Source organism: Pelmatolapia mariae, linkage group LG16_19 (genome assembly GCF_036321145.2).
Source record: "Pelmatolapia mariae isolate MD_Pm_ZW linkage group LG16_19, Pm_UMD_F_2, whole genome shotgun sequence".
NCBI classification, from domain to species: Eukaryota; Metazoa; Chordata; class Actinopteri; order Cichliformes; family Cichlidae; genus Pelmatolapia; species Pelmatolapia mariae.
Genome location: NC_086241.1, coordinates 65,725,738 through 65,750,329, shown reverse-complemented (window position 1 = coordinate 65,750,329; position 24,592 = coordinate 65,725,738). Strand labels below are relative to the sequence as shown.

Here is a 24,592-nt window from a genome sequence, read left to right as displayed (position 1 = left end):
AACTTCATTTACCTCTTTTTGCAACAGTTTTGTGGTGTTGGTATTGTTAAATTGTTAACGCTGAAAAATACTTTACAGTCTTGTGTAAAAGACTCTTGTGTAAAGGAGTACACCTACTTAGTGATGTACTTTGGGCACGTCGAAGAAGAAAAACGAGTTTGTGTAATGAGAATTAAAGTTAATCTTTACACTTCTTTATGTTTGTTTTCAACAGCTTTCAAACCCTGCAGCTATGCCTCCACCAGGTGTGTGCATGAACATCATCAGTGCACGCCACATGAAAAATGGCTACGGAACTGTCACCAACCCCGAGAGGTTCCTAAACCAAGACTTCCACCAGCTGAAACAGTACTGTCTCATCCAACATCTAAGGTACATCGATGAGATGTTTCCCCCTGACAGAAATTCAATCGGCAATGGGATACTGACGCCTTCTGACCTTGCCCGAGTGGTGTGGCTGCGACCAGGGGTGAGTGTTGCATTGGCTGAAAACCCCAAATGCAATTACATATAATCATGAAAGCTGATTGAGGAGAGGGTGTGGTCTGTGGCTCTGCTGCAGAGGAGTGGTGGGGCATTGGGTTTGGTGGGCAGTGCCAGCGTGACTGATCACACCAATCAGTCCAGCTCTGCTGCTCCTCTGCAGTGGAGCCGAAGGCCACACCCCCGCCACGCCGATGCTCTCACAATCTACAAATCTAGATAGTTAAGGCTCTTCATGAAGCATAGAAATCTGCTGATTAATTTGTACATTGGGTTATTGGAACCTTTGTTTCATGGTGCCTGAATGTTTTACCAACCACAAACAAGGATGCACAGTTTAGCTGCATGAAGTATTTCTTCAAGGGAAACAAAGACAAAACTGTATGAAACACCAACTGTTAATTTGCCAAATGATTGTTAATGTTTCTTTAACTTCTATAACTGTTGTTGCAGTAAGCCCAATAATAATGATGATGATAATAATAAAGAAATAATAACAATAATCCATAAAGATAAGGGTTTGTTTTTTTATTTCAGAAAATTGTTTCAAATCCATCTTTTGTTGTTGACGGGGTGTCCAGGTTCGACTTTGGTCAAGGTTGGGTTCGTAAGTATATTTATTCTTTCACTTCTTAGTGTCAATCTAACCATAATCAGCACAATTGCTACTGCGATATCTGCACAGTAAATCATTCTGACAACTTAACTACATATTTTTACAGAAAACTGCTGGTTTATTGCCTCTATTGGAGCTCTGACATTTCAGGATCACATCCTTGGACAAGTTGTTCCACTTGAGCAAAACTTTGACGAGGATTACTGTGGGCTGTTCCACTTCAGGGTATATCCAGTACCATAATATCATTCATACCATTGAAAAAGTCAGTGGTAAAATGTTGTCTGTACATTTTACAGTTGTTTAAGGAATTACTTGAAATATTACGAGTGTTTTGTTTTAATATTCTGCCATTGCCGAAGATAAATCTCTAAAAGCAGGTTGCATTAAACAGTGCATAAAACCTTTTCCCTTTCTCTTCTCTCTCAACTGCTTAGTTCTGGAGATTTGGAAGATGGGTGGATGTCATCATTGATGACAAACTACCAACAATTGATGGCAGACTCATTTTTGTCCACTCCAGAGATCCAACTGAATTTTGGCCAGCTTTGCTGGAAAAAGCCTATGCAAAGTATGCAAAAACCCTGTGTTATTTCTCAGTTTACAGTGCTCTTTGTGGGAGTTATTTGTCAGTAAAAATAACAATATTAACAATAACAATACTTTTTTCAGGGTGTGTGGTTCCTACACAGATATGAATGCTGGAACTCCTGCCGAGGCGTTGGTAGACTTCACTGGTGGGGTCCACATTTATATTGATCTGTCAAAGCCCCCTCCAGACCTGTGGGAAATGATATGCCGAGCCGGTCAATCCAAGTCACTGATGGGTTGTGGGACACCACAGGGTGTAAGCATTGATATACACCACATAAAGCAACATGCTGCCTTTGTAATCTTTGTTTTGAAAACAGTCTGCGGTGTCTCTCTGACTGAACGATCGGGTAATAAAAAGAACCTTCAGAATAATAGCTCTTAGCCCAGAGTTATCTTCTCCCAGCAGAAAAATAAAAACACTGTGTTGGGATTGTTCCATTTTGAGAAAGTGGTTTGATAACTCCCCCATTCACAGCGGCTGGAAATCTACCAGTCGCATTAAAGTAAACAGCACCGCCCTATTCAAATGTTTCACCGAAGTCAAGCGCAATACCTAGAAAGCAGTACAGTTTAATAGAATGAAGAAAATCCTGTTAATGCAAGCGTGAACCACTCTCAGAGCCATAGTATGTTGTGAAAAGAGAAAACTGGTATATGTTTTTGAGATTTTTTTATCAGAAGTCAAATTAAAGTATAATCAGTGTTTTGCATGTAGTATCTTTCTAAATACCTTAAATTACAGCAGAACAGTATCAATACTTTGCGGGTTGCATTTCTGTTTATATGAAAGAATATTCGCCTTTTTCATTATGTAGTTTACTGGGTTTAATTAATTAATGACCCATAAGTGGCTCCATAGGATCTTGTTTTTCAGAGTTTGGTCCCTCAAATAGTAACTACACGGATAAGTCTTTTCAGACAGAGAGAGCTACTGATACATTAGACTCTGAAATACCGGTCTGGATGGTTTACTCTCACGATACGTGAAAGCACTTAATCCAGCAGAAGCAGCTGTCTCATATGATGTATGATAATCTTGCTCCTTTTGAACCTTCACAAGAATTTAAGAAGTTTGTTTTTCCAAATAATGTTGATATATCCTACTGTATGAGTAAATGATATTTAATTTGCTGACACACAAGTAATGCTAACATAAGCAACAATATATTGGTTCTTTACTACTTTGAAAAGCCAAAGTTTGCTGATATGATTTGGTTTTCTTTTAAAATTTGCCATTCAGACAACTCAGCTCGTTCTTGTGTGTTCAGTATTTATTACCTGCAAGAATCAAAAACAAAATGATATTTTTTTCTTAAGCTGTGCTAATTTAAACTGAACTTGGAATGTTTACATGTGTTAATTCTTTATAGGAGACAACTGAAAACATTGTACTACCAAATGGGCTGGTCCAAAGCCATGCTTACGCTGTCACAGGTGTTAAACAGGTATGGTCTGACATTTATTTAAAAGATAATACAACATGCAGCACATTAAAATAAAGTGGTTGTTAAAGTTATATTAGTAAGAGCTAGGCTTTTAAGTTTCTACTGATGTTAACCTCAGCAAACGATTCATTTCATTCATTTTGAGGTTATAAAGGTATTGAGCTTGCATTTACTGTAAAGCAGTGTATATTAAAGAAACTACAAATGAATGCTGTGGTTTCCTTTGGTGTGCAGATGATTAGCCGAGGGCAGATGGTGAACCTGGTGCGTTTGTGGAATCCCTGGGGTCACGGAGAGTGGAATGGAGACTGGAGTGATCGGTTAGAGCATCTTGCACTCACCATTTCTCTGGTTTTGTACCTCAGGAGAAAAAATACTGGGATACTTTAGCAGTGGTGGAATAGCATTATTTAGATATAGATATTTTTTTTTACATTTTTAGGCATGCAAGGAAGGGCTGAGGATATGTGGATCAGAGCCATAAGAAGCTTTTCTGTTGGTTTCTTATCAGCGTAATCTCTTAATTATGAACTTCTTATGTAAGTGAAGAAAAAAAAACATAGATGGCAAGTTTTGACAGGACTCGGTGGTTTTATTCTTTTATTCTAGAGTTTCTTATTTTGAAACACTTGATGATTTTAGATGTGGTTTGTGGTTTGGAGGTATTCTCTGTTGGCTCTGTTTGAAACTGTTGAAACAAGGTCTGTCTTGCACACGAGACAAAAGGCAAAAAAGTCTCCTGACAACTCTTAAAGACTCTTTTGTGACTAGAAAGGTCACTAATTTCCCACATGTCATCCACATGAGTAGAGAGGAGTGGTTGTAGCTTAAATGAGCTTAAAATTGAGAAGTTTATAATATGTTAATATTGTATGTATGTAACTCCACTTCCTTCTCTGAAAAATTATCAACAAAGGTCCCCTCTGTGGCAAACTGTGAGTCCTCAAGATCGAGATATGTGCCTAGCAGTCTATGATGACGGCGAGTTTTGGTAAGAAAAAAGTTCTTACCATAATCAAACAAAAGAAGAACAAAAAGATGCTTTCTAACCCTAAGTACTTAAAACTTATTGTGTCATACAGTTCTATGCTAAAAAGCTTAAAAGTTAGATTATATTGTTTCTTTGAACATATTAATTAAGTTTAATTAGAATAGATAATAGAGGGTAAAAGAGTCAATAGAGTTAGAATTTTGACTTCCAGTGAAAGCTGTTAAACAAAAGCTGCTAAGCTTTTATGTAGATTCCATTAAATCAACAAACTGTTGCAGAATACATACTTTTTATATTTCTGTTGATTAATTTTTGTTATCATCCATTATCAGGAAACTGCCAGAACTCATTATTACCTTTATTTATATCTGCTTTCAAGGATGAGTCTGAAAGACTTCTGTAAGACTTACTCAGGGCTTGACATCTGCTGCATGTGTCCTGACTTCCTGGATGGAATCTCTACCTGTCACTGGGACACTTCCATTTATGAAGGTCGATGGGTTGCAGGAACAACTGCTGGAGGCTGCCTGAAGAATCCTGGTATATCCATAAGCTAATAATTTAAAGCCTCATTAAATGCCTTATTAACTGATAATGATCTCTTTGCTGCATCCATTCATACCAGTGCATCCATACATGAACTATTATTTATTTCTTTTGTGCTATAATCAGTCTTTGAAGACTACAGTGTGACCAAAATCCTGACCATACAATCTCAGTGACTCTGAAACGGTTCCTTCGAAGATGGGAACAGGTCTGTGACCACTAGCAGTCAGTTGTCATCTTCAAAGTGACTTTGATGCTTCAAAATAAATAATAAAACATAAAAATACGACCCAATGGCAACCAGGAGTTGTGCTTATAATGCAGACTGACTCACTGTGACTGCAGTGTGTTGCAAATCTGTCTGTACTTATAAATTAGATCAAAATGATTTGCAAACGTTCATCAATCTGTCTGGCAGTGATTGTAGTCAGAGGATTAATTTTTTTGGAGACAGTGTTCTTCCTAATGTGTCAGGTGACCTATCCACTCACCTTAGAGGTGCCAAGGCCCAGGAAGCATTATTTTTACTGTAGTGTGACTGAGCCATTAAATATAATTGCAATAATTTGGGAACTGTGAAGAGAAAGTGTCATATTTCTGTGGAGTCAGTGTATCATCTTGTAGCTGCTTGTTAAGTTTTACTTAATAATATTAGATGAGTGGAAAACTCCAAAATGATTTCCTCCTTTGCTTTTCAGAGAGCTTCTGGACAAATCCACAGTATCGGATCAAGATTGATGAATTATCCAGTGAATGTGCTGAGAAATGGGGTAAAATCAACATGCTGGTGTCTCTCATGCAAAAGCCGGATAAAAGGAATAGATGCCTGGTCCAGAACCTCTACATTGGATTCTCTGTATTTGAGGTAAAGATGAGCCTTTATTGTTTCCATCACACTGGTTAGGTTTGTGTACTCTGCAGTGAATGTATAGAAGTCATGTGCTAACTAATGAAAAGTGGAAGTTTTGTGCCTCATTTACAAAAAAACCCTTCAATTCTTAAAAGTAATCATTAAAAAGCTAGTAATCATTCTAAGTAATCATTCTAAAAGCTAAGTCTCCATTTAGCTTTTAGAATGTCAAATTTCACTTGTTCTAATTTTTTTCCTTATCCTATTTTTTGTCTGTGATTTCCTCTAAGGTGCCCAAAAACGTAAGTATTTTCCCATAGCACACATTTCATTTCACAATTTTCAAATAACAGGACTGCGACAGAGTGAAACAGATCAAATATCTGTTTAATACTGATATTACAGTACATGGCACACAGCGGGAAGTTCCCAGCCTCTTTCTTCAGTGCAAGCAAACTTGTTGCCCAAACTAAATCCTATATAAATGCCCGTGAGGTGATGGAGTTAATGATGCTGAAGCCTGGTGAATACCTGATTGTGCCATCCACCTTCAGTCCCAATGAGACAGCCTCTTTCATCCTGACCATCCTGTCCAAGGCAGAGACCCACGTGCAGTAAGATACTTGCAAACTTACACACTACATTGCCAAAAGTATTCACTCACCCGTCCAAATCATTGAATCCAGGTGTTCCAATCATTTTCATAGTGTAGAAAATCAAGACCTAGGCATGCAGACTCCTTCTACAAACATTTGTGAAAGAATAGGTCATTCTCAGAAGCTCAGTGAATTCCAGCATGGTGATAGGATGACATCTGTGCAACAAGTCGGGTCGTGAAATTTCCTTGCGGGATTATCGTGTGCAGCCATTTTTTTTAGGAGTTGGTCTTGGCTCATTAGTTCCAGTGAAAGGAACTCTTAATGCTTCAGCATAACAAAGCATTTTGACATGATTCCAACTTTGTGGGACCAGTTTGGAGATTACCCCTTCCTGTGCCAATACAACTGCATACCAGTGCACAAAGCCATGTCCATAAAGACGTGGATGAGTGAATTTGGTGTGGAAGAACTTGACTGGCCTGCACAGAGTCCTGACAGATCACCTTTGGGATGAATTAGAGCAAATACTGCGAGTCAGGCCTTCTTATCCAACGTCAATGTATGACCTCACAAATCTGCTTTTAAAAAATTCCCATCTACATTTCAGTTCAGTTTACTTCAATTCAATTGTATTTATATAGCTCCAAATTACCTTAACATTCACCTCAAGGCACTTTATATTTCAAAGAGAAGACACCAAAGATCAGATGACCCCCTTTGAGCATGCACTTGGTGACAGTGGGGAAAAAAAACTCCTTATTTAACAGGAACAAGCTTCCGGCAGAACCAGGTTCAGGGAGGGGCAATCACCTGCCATGAGAGCTTGGTGTGAGGAGAGGAAGACAGACCTAAGAAATGCTGTGGAAGAGAGCCAGAGATTAATAATAACTAATGACTAAATGCAGAGTGGTGTGTAAACATATAGAGAGAGAAAAAGGTGAATGAACCGAGGCCTACTGCAGCATAACAAAAATGCAACCGGATATCACGGCAAAGTGTGTAAAAGACACGCCGGCCCACCATGTCCATTTCACGCTTTGCCTCTTCAAAATGTGAAATGGACAAGTATGCAGAAGTTGCAGTACAGTAAACAGCAGAGAGACATATTTTATTTCAAGCCAACACGAAAATAATCACAGAAAAGTGTTTAAACACATATTATTAACACATTGAAATGTGTATATTAAATGTATATATATATCTTCAGTTTCAGTCTGAAACTGGATGAGATGAGAGTTGGATGAGAGTTGAAACGTCTTCAAGGAAACTTAAAGAAGTCCAGACGCTTTTCTTTCCAAGCTCCTTAAGTCTTTGGGCAAAATAGTGAAGTGACAAATGATTTTCAAAGTTAACATGTTACTGGGGTAGTAAATGCTAAAAATAAACATAATCTCAAACAAAGGTATTACTTTTGACAGAGTGGGTGGGGCAGCGGAGGCCCGGGCAACATGACGAGCAATGGTGCCCCAGCATATCACACAATCTGTGTTGACTGTGTTTAGTTGTAAAAGTTCTACTATATGTTTATACTGCACTGATTTAAGTAGGTGCCTTTTTTGGAAAGTTTTGATGATGCTCTCAGTCATCTGTGGAAACGGCTGTGAACCTTTTGACATCAACTATGCGTCTAAGTGTCGTAAAGACTATTATTGGCAATATAAAAGGTGTTTCGCAAGCAAGTAAAGAAGTGGCATTTTGGAGAGAGAAGAGCAGAAGGATTATACCATCAAGACTGAGTTTGAGCAGTGCTGTCACTTATTATACGAGTGCAAAGTCAGATGGAGTTCTGATGGCTGAGCTGTTTTAAAAGATTTAAAATCATTAATTGTTATTTGTTAAAAGCTTGCACACCCACATATTATAGTAAGAATGCAAAGCTGGGCAAGTGGGAAGGAATTTTGAAGGGGGAATTGTATAAATGTGTGTCTTTGGTACACTGACCTGTCAGTCTGTGTGGACCTGTAGTGCTGTGGTGCTCGGGTATCACATGGCTGTATCGTCCTCAGGGTCTGTCACAAAGTTGTTGCTCCTGTGATCTCCCGAATGACAATCCTGCACACTACTTTTACTTGCTGGTGAAAAAAAGTTGTACTCATTTCTTTTATCTGTCCTGTGTCCTCAGTGAGAACTCCAGTGGTCGTGAACATATGGAATTGGAAGAGGTGAATAAGATGGATCATGTTACAACATCCAGTAGAAATATATACTGTCAAATAATAGTCAAAATAACCCCTTGGTATTTGGTAGAGTTAATTCTGAACAACTGACCCCATACTCAGTCAGTTTTTAACCTTGGTTGTTTTTTTTTTGCTAACATTGATTTAATGACACAGTCTAATCATTAATATAGAGATAAAAACATGCTTAGAGCACCGCTCTTTTGCAGAACACACCAGTGGGAAAGAGTGAGGATGACGAAAGTAAAAGGACACTGTTCCGTCAACATTCTGACAAGGTAAAGGATTGTGTCTTGTAACAATAGTTCCTTTTTTTTTGGGGGGGGGGGGGACATGTCTATTTGCTTTTTTTAATGACTTAGATAAAAAGAAACACTTAAAAGTAACCCAACCATCACATTAAGCTTTGATTACTTTCCAGTATGAAGAAGTGGATGCAGAGCAGCTCCAGAGGCTCCTAAATGGAAAAATACTAAAAGGTTTGCACAGTAAAAGTGAACAGCTACACAGTTAAATATAATAATCCCATGTAGATGGTGCCAAGTCTCCTAGTATGATTTACTTTTTTCTTTTTTAGGAGACTTGAAATCTGGAGGGTTCACAATTGATGCTTGTCGCAGCATGGTAGCTCTGATGGATGTATCCTCGAGTGTCATATTGACTTGGGTGCATTTATATTGGCTTCATTTCAGCTGCTTTCTGGTAAAAAGAGGAAACCCTTACAGTAACTGCACTTACATAAAACATATTAACAGTGTACAAGTCAAAACCTGCCTGCCCTTTTACTGAATAATGCAAACATGAATAGATTTAAAGGTCAGGCTAAGGCATGAGAAAACATGTACAGTTCTGATATCTTAATGGTACCTTAAAAAGACATCTGTGACTGGAAAGCTGAACGGTGAGGAATTTGTTCGTCTGTGGAAGAAGGCTGTCACATACCAGGTAAGATAAACATAGTAAATGTCAACGATGTCATTACAAGACAAAGACAGGATTACCTGACAGGTAATCAGAGGTGAAAGCAGGATTTAGTTTGAACGGGAACTGTCACATTTGCATATAAGAACTCACTGAACAAAGGAGCGACATGCGAAACATATGTGGTGAGTAACACGGCAGGCTGGGCCATGGGAAGATTTCAGATTTGGTGATGACATCAGGAAGGTTGTAGCACACAAGAAATACATCTTTTGACATTATGTTACACACTGAAGGAAGACAAGGTTCATCCAGTTGCACACTGAGGTTTATTGCTCTGAAACACAGCAAAACAGCAGTTCTGTGTTACTGACGGCTTCCATTACAATAACTGGCCTGCGTTACTTTTGTAAGGGATTATGTGTAATGGCCCTTTAGTAATCAGCCCTTAGTAAACAGAGTAAATGACAGACAATAAACCAGTAAACAATACACAAGATAAGATGTACTGGCTGGTTTACCAAAACATTTCTTATAACTTTTACTGAAACCAGCTAATTGTTTTCTATCATGTTTCTGATGGAACAACACGGTTAAACAGTCTAACGCAGGAGACTAACATCACAAACGCACAAACGTTACTAGCGTTACCCGCGGATAACCTGAATCAACTCTCTTCTTTGGTCACATTAAACGCCTTATAAACAAGAATTACACTCCAAACATGTTACTTTAAATAAGAATCAACTTTACATAAATGTATATAGTTCTCGTATACTGCTCTCACCTGAAACACAGTAAAACAGCAGTTCTGTGTCACTGACGGCTTCCATTACAATAACTGTCCCGCGTTACTTTTGTAAGGGATTATTTTGCCAGGCTCTCATTTGTCTGGGACGCCACTGCCACCTACTGGCGAAACTAAATATCGCCTTAACACCACATCAGGTGGGAGCAAATTAGCTTTTTGCTCTGTGCTATGATATAAACTATTGTCACAACAAAACCAAATAAAGGTGGTAGGGTGGGGGGGCACGAACACGTTAAAAGAACTTCAACAAGAATTTTGAGACTTGTTTTTGATCCTTAAAATACTCAGGGTGCCACAATTATCAACATGAGGATGTTGACTTTACTTCACTCACACCACCAGACTACTCATTTTGTAGACTAATCTATTGTGTGTATTAGGATTGTCTCAGTTTCAGAGTTCATTCAACAGTTAATGCTACAAAGAAAAATCACTTTAAGTCCATAACTACATATCTTCTAATGCATTTACGTGTAGTTATTACACAATTATCTGTGAAGTCTTTTAACATGTCAACCATTGATTTTCAAAATTAACTTTTGTCTTTGAATTTGGTCACTATATATGTAACAGGGATTTGTTTACATTAACATCCCCCCCCCCCCCACACACACACACACACACACACACAACCTAAATACTGAGTTTTCAAAAATTAGCAAGAACAATGTCAAAATGTGAGATACAAAATAATTAAACAGAGATTATCTTAGACTTTCAAGCAAGTCTTTATATTCAGTCATCGAGCAAAAGTAACAAAACTTCACAAATTGAACTGGATTTGTTTCATCTTTAAGCTTGTCTGTTTCTAATCTCTCCCTCACTGTTCTGTTTCTCTGTCCAGTCCAGCAGAATAGCCACTGAACACTGCATGCATGCAGTCTATGAGAATAGACCCTGTTAAGTCATTGCTGCTTGTTATTTTATTGGTGGTCAAGCTGACTGCTCATGGAAGGAAAAACTAAAACCAGGAAATGTCCCTGTGCTGCTGAGGGGCAGAAGGTCACTGGTTCTAACCCATGCAAACTTCTCCTTATTATAAATATTCTAACATTATAATGGCTATTTATGTGCTTTTCACACAGGAAATTTTCTCCCGCTGTGATGTTTCGAAAACAGGGACGCTGTCATTAAAACTCCTTCTATTAAAATAAAAACAGCAACCTCACAAATCTTAACCAATCCCAAATGTCACCCGTTCAACACACCGAAAACCCCGTCAAAAGCTGCACCGTTTTCCACACAACGTCTCCCTAAACACTTCACAATACTTAGATTCAGCATAAGATATACACCCATTACAACAACGTATCATCACTAAATTATAAATTTCCTGTCCAAATCTGCATCTCTGAACAGACCTGACCACCGTAATCAATTATCCTGTTACTTTACCCTTTCATATTTCGCCATATAATCCTCAACAGCCACCGCTCTCTCTCGAACTGAAAGCCTCCGAGACACAGACACAGGAAGTGTCTTTGTCACTCACTCACTCCAGCTAATTTGCATAGTGACTCACAGCTCAACAGCCAACTTTACAAGATAAATACATGTTTAAACCTTATCACATTATTGAATTATTTTCATTTTCTTTCTATACTAATCACTGGTGTGATCACTCAGTACGAGAGCACTCCTAAGTCACTCTTATAAAAGCTGCTTTAATCACTTTTCTTTTGTTATTTCCATCTATGCTATTAAACATTCACACCATTCTCTCACTCATACAATTAGCAAGCCGATCTTCATTGCATATGCTTGTTCTTAGCCAAGTTTGATCAACGTCTGCGCATCAATCCTCATGAGCTCGTCTGTGTCTTCTTAAGATTAATGCATTTTCTGTTTGTATGTATCATTTTGTATGTGTTGCTTTTCCAGTGATTCAGACTCCTTCACAATTCTCCAGTTAAACAGTCAGTTTTCTCCTTCCCCGAATTACTAGCCCAAACTTTTCGATTTCCCACCTTAAATAACAGCCCTCCTAGTCTTCAGCCAGGAGTTAGGGCTTGCTTTCAGGTTCCTGGACACATCATGCTGTGAACAATTCAACCAGAAACTTGCCTTAACATATCCATTGATGTTAACCTATAATTTCTTCCGACCGCTGCTGTGGAGAATTGGTCCAGGTCCGCTTTACTCCTGAAAATAACAAAACTGAGACATGTTCATTATTATCACGGGTACCTAAACGACCCATTTCTCTCTCTCTGGTCAGAAATACCAACTTATGTCATGTATGTAAGCGTGTTCTTCCTTGCGTTATGGGGTCATGTAAATGCAGTGTAAGCTGTTTCTTCATTGCATCTTAAATTGTAATCAGCTTTACTTAATGCGTCTTTCCTCTGAGTTCTGGATTCAAACTATCTCACTTCTGCTTCTCTCCAAAAATAATTTCACATGTAACAATTTGTGCATGTGTGTTTTCTATTCATTAATATAGTTGTCAGTTATTTACTTTCATTATTTTACCTTTTCTATTGTTTACCTGTTTGTTGTGACGTGGTGGACCTCCCTAAACCATCATAAGTCCAGCCTTCAATTTCAACCCAATCATATCCTATATACTCGCAGTCAAACTTGTCCTGCTTCACCTGACACCGGTCCCTCTCTTCACAGTGTCCTGTCCGGCCTTCAAAGCTCCAACAAACACAGTCTGTTTCTTCTCTGTTTTGATGTTTCAGTATTCTTCTTTTAAGTTAAGTTCCAGTCTGGCAAAATATCACGTTCAGTGCCTTCGACTCAGTGCCCCCCAGTCCAGTCACACTGCTCTTTACCAGCAACGGGGCATATTGCATCACGTGCTTTCATTCATACTGCTGGACTCATCAGTCGTCGTCAGTGTTAATGCTTTCACTTGCACTGCCTTTTGGCTGCAGTCAATTCTTCCATGATGTTCTGTCGGTCTTCCTCATGAGATTAACTGTCCTTTAAGCTTCTTCTCAGAGTCCGGACAAAGTGACAGGTGAAGCTATCAACTTTTAGACAAAAAACTGGCCTGTTTTCCCAATTGTGTTGATCTATGCTTTTGCTGCTGTACTCAGGGTTCCAGGTTTAGAGGACTCCACCTGTATTAACACACTAAAGCATACAATTAATATCCTTTTCATTTCTTTTCTCTTCTGTGCTTTCTCCACCCAGAGTTTAACTCGTCTCTCTCTCTGGGTTCTCTCTTCACACACTCCGTTCCTTTTATGGGCATGCAGCCCCGGTTACACACACACAGGCACACAGAGCCATATTTCCTGTTTCTTCAGACTAATCTAACTCTTTTGTTTTTCATCGTATTTATAGTCTACAGACCCTCTTTAATTCTACTAAATCTTAATCTAAAATACACCTTTATTTCCTGCACACTTTTAAATATTCTAACCTCTTTCAGACATCATGAATCGTCTCACACACACTGCCTTTTCTCTCAAACTTCCACTTTTTCACTCACTCTACTATCAACCTCCTGAGTGTTATTATTACCTATTTACTTATTTTATACAAATCACGCACAGTCACTCAAATACTTACATCATTCACACAGTTAAAATCACTCAAAATACCCTCTCCTAGGAGTATTTTAGACATGCTTTTCATAATCATAAAAGCAAGTCAAAGAAAAACAATTTAAACCTCTAATCATTCTCACAGCACACACATAACTGAAAAAATAAAACACACCAGCATTTGTGGCTCAAGATAGGTTACTACTTTAAAATAATATATTGGTCTTAGGTACTGTACAATGCACTCAATCTATATATATATCAATCAAAAGTCAGTCAACTCCTATACATCTACAGTAATCAATCCACACTCTATTTATACAATTCTAGTGAGCAAAACCAGCATCTCAGTCACAGGCATTTAGCAAAATTTACAGACAATAGTTATAAAGCTCAATCACACTCTAAACTGAAAGCAACACTCTCCATGCGCGTCACCGCTCCTCATTTGCATTCTCACACACACACCATCTAAAAATAAACCCACCAACCAATGCACCGTTGGCTCAGAAACTCTTCTCCCTCAACCATCTCTTATTTTATTTTACAGACGTCCTATATTTACAACTGCACAGATTTCAGGCCTTATCACTCCTACCTAATTTAGATGAATTTATCCTAACGGTCCAACCGATAAAGCCTCTGCTTTTTTGCGACCAATTCACCAGGCCAGACTCGAACTGCTCTGTCCAGATTTCTAACCCTAACTTAATTTACCAGTAGCCAAACAAGCGCAGATAGGAGACTCCAACTCCTAGCAATTTTGAAGGTTCCCCAGACCTTCCCGGTTTGTCGTACCGTATTAACCCTTAGTCGCCGCTAGGTGAAGGACAAACGTCTTTGTCCAGCAGGGAGCATTACCTCCGAGAAAAATGCGCTTCTTAACAGACGCCGCTGTCGTCCTAGACAAATTTAGAGTAATTTAAACAACAATCTATCCCCATAACAGGAATAATATTGAGGCCGATCTATCCTTGCGGACATAGGAGACTCGAACTCCTAAAATGACCATCACAAGATAGACCAAATGACCAATGGGACTTGAACCCACCAAAAATGACCAAAATCCCTACTTTTCTACGTGAGACTCGAACTCACTTTAATTCTTTTCCTTTTCTTTGGGACTCGAACCCAGTACTTTTACTTATAACTTATCCTTATTTCAACTCACCAACTCATGAGATTACAACCAAAACCAAAATCAAAACAGACATTCACCAGTAATTTCCAGTGATTAGGCTTTAATTTGACATGCCCAATGTGACACCTTTTGGAAATATATTTCAACAGGCAGTGTCTTACCTTTAAATGCCCCGGGGAATGCCTCCTCACTTTCACTACTGACTAGCGTCTGCCCGTCTAATCACCACGGACCCCGGATCTCTCCGTCTACACCTCCAAAATCCCCCTTTTTCACCGGACGAGCCCCCAAATGTTGGGTTCAGGAATTGAGGAGGTAGACCAAAATAATGACCACTGATCCGGCCGGGTGCAATTAGACGGCATTTTAATGAATACACGCAGCGTGGAGCCAACACTGTACAGATTCAGTGTTGAACTCTCTTACAACAAGAAGTCAAAGGCTTTATAGGGGGAAATAGTACAGCCCCCCCTTCTTCCTGTTGCCAGGCAGACTCAAACAAAGCATACGTCAACTCAAAACCACAATGACTTTTAACACAGTTTGAAAAGATCATCTTCTCGTCTCGATCCCAGGTGTCTTCCTGTTGTCCCCGGACGCTCGCTTCTTATCTCTAGGAGATCTGATGTCTCCCTGTAACAAACTGACAGCCTCGGCACAATTTTGCAAGTGCAGCAAAACACATCTCAACTTCTAACCTACTACAAAAGTCATGACCTGTCTGCACCCAAGATGACTTCACACCTCTCTGGGGGCCTGAAGCCTGCCGTATACAGCCGAAACTGTCTGTGTGGTTTTCTAGGCTAAATGTCACACTCCAAAAAGCTGCTGAAAGTATAAATGACACTCCTTACTTCTTGACACTTAAAACTTACCTCTAAGGAATATAAGTAATAAAAATGATAAAAACTTAACACCTACGCCTTAGCTCTAAAGAATAAACATAATACTGGAGGATAACACTTCACACTGAAAACTTAAAACTCTAAAAGCATATAAGTAATAAAGGATGATAACTGAAAAATTTGACATGTAAGCAGGTGCGTTGCAATTCCTTTCAACTCCTGTCACTTTCACCATGTATTGGCTGATCATTAACGTCCGCCAAGAGTTTCTGACCCTCACTTGACCAGGAGCCACAGCTCCTTTAATAAGCACAAATGCAATCATGTATAAAGATTAAAGTCCTTCTCATTATGAAGGGGTTTTCCCCCCTCTGCCAATATGTTTGCTCCTGTCACTTACAGTCAAACTGTTAAAAATTACAATGGTCGGCATGCTCTGTTGGAAGTTGCAAATTATATCCTGACCAGGGCATCTTTCCAGACCTGACAACTGCTCTCACCTGAAACACAGTAAAACAGCAGTTCTGTGTCACTGACGGCTTCCATTACAATAACTGTCCCGCGTTACTTTTGTAAGGGATTATTTTGCCAGGCTCTCATTTGTCTGGGACGCCACTGCCACCTACTGGCGAAACTAAATATCGCCTTAACACCACATCAGGTGGGAGCAAATTAGCTTTTTGCTCTGTGCTATGATATAAACTATTGTCACAACAAAACCAAATAAAGGTGGTAGGGTGGGGGGGCACGAACACGTTAAAAGAACTTCAACAAGAATTTTGAGACTTGTTTTTGATCCTTAAAATACTCAGGGTGCCACAATTATCAACATGAGGATGTTGACTTTACTTCACTCACACCACCAGACTACTCATTTTGTAGACTAATCTATTGTGTGTATTAGGATTGTCTCAGTTTCAGAGTTCATTCAACAGTTAATGCTACAAAGAAAAATCACTTTAAGTCCATAACTACATATCTTCTAATGCATTTACGTGTAGTTATTACACAATTATCTGTGAAGTCTTTTAACATGTCAACCATTGATTTTCAAAATTAACTTTTGTCTTTGAATTTGGTCACTATATATGTAACAGGGATTTGTTTACATTAACATCCCCCCCACCACACACACACACACACACACACACACACAACCTAAATACTGAGTTTTCAAAAATTAGCAAGAACAATGTCAAAATGTGAGATACAAAATAATTAAACAGAGATTATCTTAGACTTTCAAGCAAGTCTTTATATTCAGTCATCGAGCAAAAGTAACAAAACTTCACAAATTGAACTGGATTTGTTTCATCTTTAAGCTTGTCTGTTTCTAATCTCTCCCTCACTGTTCTGTTTCTCTGTCCAGTCCAGCAGAATAGCCACTGAACACTGCATGCATGCATGCAGTCTATGAGAATAGACCCTGTTAAGTCATTGCTGCTTGTTATTTTATTGGTGGTCAAGCTGACTGCTCATGGAAGGAAAAACTAAAACCAGGAAATGTCCCTGTGCTGCTGAGGGGCAGAAGGTCACTGGTTCTAACCCATGCAAACTTCTCCTTATTATAAATATTCTAACATTATAATGGCTATTTATGTGCTTTTCACACAGGAAATTTTCTCCCGCTGTGATGTTTCGAAAACAGGGACGCTGTCATTAAAACTCCTTCTATTAAAATAAAAACAGCAACCTCACAAATCTTAACCAATCCCAAATGTCACCCGTTCAACACACCGAAAACCCCGTCAAAAGCTGCACCGTTTTCCACACAACGTCTCCCTAAACACTTCACAATACTTAGATTCAGCATAAGATATACACCCATTACAACAACGTATCATCACTAAATTATAAATTTCCTGTCCAAATCTGCATCTCTGAACAGACCTGACCACTGTAATCAATTATCCTGTTACTTTACCCTTTCATATTTCGCCATATAATCCTCAACAGCCACCGCTCTCTCTCGAACTGAAAGCCTCCGAGACACAGACACAGGAAGTGTCTTTGTCACTCACTCACTCCAGCTAATTTGCATAGTGACTCACAGCTCAACAGCCAACTTTACAAGATAAATACATGTTTAAACCTTATCACATTATTGAATTATTTTCATTTTCTTTCTATACTAATCACTGGTGTGATCACTCAGTACGAGAGCACTCCTAAGTCACTCTTATAAAAGCTGCTTTAATCACTTTTCTTTTGTTATTTCCATCTATGCTATTAAACATTCACACCATTCTCTCACTCATACAATTAGCAAGCCGATCTTCATTGCATATGCTTGTTCTTAGCCAAGTTTGATCAACGTCTGCGCATCAATCCTCATGAGCTCGTCTGTGTCTTCTTAAGATTAATGCATTTTCTGTTTGTATGTATCATTTTGTATGTGTTGCTTTTCCAGTGATTCAGACTCCTTCACAATTCTCCAGTTAAACAGTCAGTTTTCTCCTTCCCCGAATTACTAGCCCAAACTTTTCGATTTCCCACCTTAAATAACAGCCCTCCTAGTCTTCAGCCAGGAGTTAGGGCTTGCTTTCAGGTTCCTGGACACATCATGCTGTGAACAATTCAACCAGAAACTTGCCTTAACATATCCATTGATGTTAACCTATAATTTCTTCCGACCGCTGCTGTGGAGAATTGGTCCAGGTCCGCTTTACTCCTGAAAATAACAAAACTGAGACATGTTCATTATTATCACGGGTACCTAAACGACCCATTTCTCTTTCTCTGGTCAGAAATACCAACTTATGTCATGTATGTAAGCGTGTTCTTCCTTGCGTTATGGGGTCATGTAAATGCAGTGTAAGCTGTTTCTTCATTGCATCTTAAATTGTAATCAGCTTTACTTAATGCGTCTTTCCTCTGAGTTCTGGATTCAAACTATCTCACTTCTGCTTCTCTCCAAAAATAATTTCACATGTAACAATTTGTGCATGTGTGTTTTCTATTCATTAATATAGTTGTCAGTTATTTACTTTCATTATTTTACCTTTTCTATTGTTTACCTGTTTGTTGTGACGTGGTGGACCTCCCTAAACCATCATAAGTCCAGCCTTCAATTTCAACCCAATCATATCCTATATACTCGCAGTCAAACTTGTCCTGCTTCACCTGACACCGGTCCCTCTCTTCACAGTGTCCTGTCCGGCCTTCAAAGCTCCAACAAACACAGTCTGTTTCTTCTCTGTTTTGATGTTTCAGTATTCTTCTTTTAAGTTAAGTTCCAGTCTGGCAAAATATCACGTTCAGTGCCTTCGACTCAGTGCCCCCCAGTCCAGTCACACTGCTCTTTACCAGCAACGGGGCATATTGCATCACGTGCTTTCATTCATACTGCTGGACTCATCAGTCGTCGTCAGTGTTAATGCTTTCACTTGCACTGCCTTTTGGCTGCAGTCAATTCTTCCATGATGTTCTGTCGGTCTTCCTCATGAGATTAACTGTCCTTTAAGCTTCTTCTCAGAGTCCGGACAAAGTGACAGGTGAAGCTATCAACTTTTAGACAAAAAACTGGCCTGTTTTCCCAATTGTGTTGATCTATGCTTTTGCTGCTGTACTCAGGGTTCCAGGTTTAGAGGACTCCACCTGTATTAACACACTAAAGCATACAATTAATATCCTTTTCATTTCTTTTCTCTTCTGTGCTTTCTCCACCCAGAGTTTAACTCGTCTCTCTCTCTGGGTTCTCTCTTCACACACTCCGTTCCTTTTATGGGCATGCAGCCCCGGTTACACACACACAGGCACACAGAGCCATATTTCCTGTTTCTTCAGACTAATCTAACTCTTTTGTTTTTCATCGTATTTATAGTCTACAGACCCTCTTTAATTCTACTAAATCTTAATCTAAAATACACCTTTATTTCCTGCACACTTTTAAATATTCTAACCTCTTTCAGACATCATGAATCGTCTCACACACACTGCCTTTTCTCTCAAACTTCCACTTTTTCACTCACTCTACTATCAACCTCCTGAGTGTTATTATTACCTATTTACTTATTTTATACAAATCACGCACAGTCACTCAAATACTTACATCATTCACACAGTTAAAATCACTCAAAATACCCTCTCCTAGGAGTATTTTAGACATGCTTTTCATAATCATAAAAGCAAGTCAAAGAAAAACAATTTAAACCTCTAATCATTCTCACAGCACACACATAACTGAAAAAATAAAACACACCAGCATTTGTGGCTCAAGATAGGTTACTACTTTAAAATAATATATTGGTCTTAGGTACTGTACAATGCACTCAATCTATATATATATCAATCAAAAGTCAGTCAACTCCTATACATCTACAGTAATCAATCCACACTCTATTTATACAATTCTAGTGAGCAAAACCAGCATCTCAGTCACAGGCATTTAGCAAAATTTACAGACAATAGTTATAAAGCTCAATCACACTCTAAACTGAAAGCAACACTCTCCATGCGCGTCACCGCTCCTCATTTGCATTCTCACACACACACCATCTAAAAATAAACCCACCAACCAATGCACCGTTGGCTCAGAAACTCTTCTCCCTCAACCATCTCTTATTTTATTTTACAGACGTCCTATATTTACAACTGCACAGATTTCAGGCCTTATCACTCCTACCTAATTTAGATGAATTTATCCTAACGGTCCAACCGATAAAGCCTCTGCTTTTTTGCGACCAATTCACCAGGCCAGACTCGAACTGCTCTGTCCAGATTTCTAACCCTAACTTAATTTACCAGTAGCCAAACAAGCGCAGATAGGAGACTCCAACTCCTAGCAATTTTGAAGGTTCCCCAGACCTTCCCGGTTTGTCGTACCGTATTAACCCTTAGTCGCCGCTAGGTGAAGGACAAACGTCTTTGTCCAGCAGGGAGCATTACCTCCGAGAAAAATGCGCTTCTTAACAGACGCCGCTGTCGTCCTAGACAAATTTAGAGTAATTTAAACAACAATCTATCCCCATAACAGGAATAATATTGAGGCCGATCTATCCTTGCGGACATAGGAGACTCGAACTCCTAAAATGACCATCACAAGATAGACCAAATGACCAATGGGACTTGAACCCACCAAAAATGACCAAAATCCCTACTTTTCTACGTGAGACTCGAACTCACTTTAATTCTTTTCCTTTTCTTTGGGACTCGAACCCAGTACTTTTACTTATAACTTATCCTTATTTCAACTCACCAACTCATGAGATTACAACCAAAACCAAAATCAAAACAGACATTCACCAGTAATTTCCAGTGATTAGGCTTTAATTTGACATGCCCAATGTGACACCTTTTGGAAATATATTTCAACAGGCAGTGTCTTACCTTTAAATGCCCCGGGGAATGCCTCCTCACTTTCACTACTGACTAGCGTCTGCCCGTCTAATCACCACGGACCCCGGATCTCTCCGTCTACACCTCCAAAATCCCCCTTTTTCACCGGACGAGCCCCCAAATGTTGGGTTCAGGAATTGAGGAGGTAGACCAAAATAATGACCACTGATCCGGCCGGGTGCAATTAGACGGCATTTTAATGAATACACGCAGCGTGGAGCCAACACTGTACAGATTCAGTGTTGAACTCTCTTACAACAAGAAGTCAAAGGCTTTATAGGGGGAAATAGTACAGCCCCCCCTTCTTCCTGTTGCCAGGCAGACTCAAACAAAGCATACGTCAACTCAAAACCACAATGACTTTTAACACAGTTTGAAAAGATCATCTTCTCGTCTCGATCCCAGGTGTCTTCCTGTTGTCCCCGGACGCTCGCTTCTTATCTCTAGGAGATCTGATGTCTCCCTGTAACAAACTGACAGCCTCGGCACAATTTTGCAAGTGCAGCAAAACACATCTCAACTTCTAACCTACTACAAAAGTCATGACCTGTCTGCACCCAAGATGACTTCACACCTCTCTGGGGGCCTGAAGCCTGCCGTATACAGCCGAAACTGTCTGTGTGGTTTTCTAGGCTAAATGTCACACTCCAAAAAGCTGCTGAAAGTATAAATGACACTCCTTACTTCTTGACACTTAAAACTTACCTCTAAGGAATATAAGTAATAAAAATGATAAAAACTTAACACCTACGCCTTAGCTCTAAAGAATAAACATAATACTGGAGGATAACACTTCACACTGAAAACTTAAAACTCTAAAAGCATATAAGTAATAAAGGATGATAACTGAAAAATTTGACATGTAAGCAGGTGCGTTGCAATTCCTTTCAACTCCTGTCACTTTCACCATGTATTGGCTGATCATTAACGTCCGCCAAGAGTTTCTGACCCTCACTTGACCAGGAGCCACAGCTCCTTTAATAAGCACAAATGCAATCATGTATAAAGATTAAAGTCCTTCTCATTATGAAGGGGTTTTCCCCCCTCTGCCAATATGTTTGCTCCTGTCACTTACAGTCAAACTGTTAAAAATTACAATGGTCGGCATGCTCTGTTGGAAGTTGCAAATTATATCCTGACCAGGGCATCTTTCCAGACCTGACAACTGCTCTCACCTGAAACACAGTAAAACAGCAGTTCTGTGTCACTGACGGCTTCCATTACAATAACTGTCCCGCGTTACTTTTGTAAGGGATTATTTTGCCAGGCTCTCATTTGTCTGGGACGCCACTGCCACCTACTGGCGAAACTAAATATCGCCTTAACACCACATCAGGTGGGAGCAAATTAGCTTTTTGCTCTGTGCTATGATATAAACTATTGTCACAACAAAACCAAATAAAGGTGGTAGGGTGGGGGGGCACGAACACGTTAAAAGAACTTCAACAAGAATTTTGAGACTTGTTTTTGATCCTTAAAATACTCAGGGTGCCACAATTATCAACATGAGGATGTTGACTTTACTTCACTCACACCACCAGACTACTCATTTTGTAGACTAATCTATTGTGTGTATTAGGATTGTCTCAGTTTCAGAGTTCATTCAACAGTTAATGCTACAAAGAAAAATCACTTTAAGTCCATAACTACATATCTTCTAATGCATTTACGTGTAGTTATTACACAATTATCTGTGAAGTCTTTTAACATGTCAACCATTGATTTTCAAAATTAACTTTTGTCTTTGAATTTGGTCACTATATATGTAACAGGGATTTGTTTACATTAACATCCCCCCCCCCCCCACACACACACACACACACACAACCTAAATACTGAGTTTTCAAAAATTAGCAAGAACAATGTCAAAATGTGAGATACAAAATAATTAAACAGAGATTATCTTAGACTTTCAAGCAAGTCTTTATATTCAGTCATCGAGCAAAAGTAACAAAACTTCACAAATTGAACTGGATTTGTTTCATCTTTAAGCTTGTCTGTTTCTAATCTCTCCCTCACTGTTCTGTTTCTCTGTCCAGTCCAGCAGAATAGCCACTGAACACTGCATGCATGCATGCAGTCTATGAGAATAGACCCTGTTAAGTCATTGCTGCTTGTTATTTTATTGGTGGTCAAGCTGACTGCTCATGGAAGGAAAAACTAAAACCAGGAAATGTCCCTGTGCTGCTGAGGGGCAGAAGGTCACTGGTTCTAACCCATGCAAACTTCTCCTTATTATAAATATTCTAACATTATAATGGCTATTTATGTGCTTTTCACACAGGAAATTTTCTCCCGCTGTGATGTTTCGAAAACAGGGACGCTGTCACTAAGCGAGCTGAGAAATGCTATGATAGCCTCAGGTAGACATTTAATTTTAAAACCCATTTTAAGATACTGTTGGAACACAAAACTATCCTGTGATTACTGAGTCTTTCACATTTTCTATGTAAAACAATGGTAACAATCATTTATGTAAATCTCTCCCTTAATGGAACTCTGTATCAGGTTTTAGCTCAGTGTTTAGCTGTCTGCTTATTTTTGGTCACTCTCTGTAGTGGTGGCTCTCACACTATGTGGCACCCAGAAGCTGGTAAAGACCAAAAACCAAGCTAAAAGACTCTAAATAAGTGGGCTATATGGACTGGTTACCAACAAATTAAATTGTCATATTAAAGTTTTTTTATTTGCAACATGTCTCTGCTTCCTCTATGTGGTCAAAATGATTATTTCTCAGGTTAGTATATTGATATTCTACACAAACCACCTGTCTAGCAACGTGTCTGTTTGTATCTGGTAGCAAGCAGCCCTAATACAAACTCCGCTGTAAGACTTCATCTTATGAACTGTATGTTGGTCAGGAAAGAAGATCAGCGACGAGATGCTGAATTTGATGGCTCTGCGTTACGGCACCTCATCTGGGCACATTACTCTGGAGAGCTTCATCAGTCTAGTACTTCGCTTTGAATGCATGTACCGTAAGTACATCTGAAGAAAATTAGTGTAGACATATTTTATATTCTTCAAAGGTTAAAAGTTGTCAACTGTGGAACTTGAATTAAATTTGAATATCTTCAATGATGAAACACCTAACTTAAAACTGGAAATATCTGTTGCTCTTTACTAACTGAAACCAGTCTTTTCTCTTTATTTTCTTTACAATTAGAAATTACTCAGAAATACTCATTACATCACTGACGGGAAATCAAAAGGATGAAGTCAGAAAAAGTTGTGAAACTTCTCCTACTTTTTGTTAACTATAAGGATTTCTGTCTTTCTCCACAGAAATCTTCAACCAGTTGTCTGATGGGAAGGCTATGACTCTTCAGGAACCAGAGGTGACTACAGCTCATTTTAAAATAGTTAAAGAATCATGTCATGCATGCGTGACATCTTCTGTTTTCTTTGATGCGGTTACTGAGATTTTAAGGTATGAAACATTAATAATCTATGATTTTTTTTATTACAGTGGATGTACATTGCAATGTACACTTAACCTGACAGAGAAGATGACCTGCAGGAATGAGAACAAAGAAGAAATAAACAAAAAATAGTTTTTCAGCGTGAAAAAAAAATCATGATATCCAACTACAGGGTGAAAGTTTACAGTATATGAACGGGGCAGCAGAGTTAGACTACAAATCTGTGAGGAGTAGAAACTTTACAGTTACACTACAGCAGATAGAACTGTGAGTGTGCAGCATCTGTGATTATTTTACACTGAAATCTTACATTTTTC

At 39.0% G+C, this 24,592-nt stretch overlaps 1 protein-coding gene across 1 annotated transcript; it reads left to right on the top strand.

Annotated features, from left to right (window-relative positions):
• Nucleotides 1-232: 232 nt before the first annotated feature.
• LOC134644727 (calpain-1 catalytic subunit-like) lies at nt 233-24,349 on the top strand. Its single transcript, XM_063497765.1, has 21 exons — nt 233-469; nt 1,021-1,090; nt 1,206-1,324; nt 1,537-1,670; nt 1,772-1,946; nt 3,064-3,138; nt 3,373-3,458; nt 4,055-4,129; nt 4,509-4,669; nt 5,374-5,540; nt 5,816-5,827; nt 5,931-6,139; nt 8,247-8,286; nt 8,511-8,579; nt 8,723-8,780; nt 8,879-8,940; nt 9,178-9,246; nt 23,138-23,216; nt 23,715-23,831; nt 24,139-24,191; nt 24,323-24,349. Exons 1-21 carry the CDS (start codon nt 233-235, stop codon nt 24,347-24,349), a joined length of 2,094 nt encoding a protein of 697 aa, XP_063353835.1.
• The last annotated feature ends 243 nt before the right edge of the window (nt 24,350-24,592 follow it).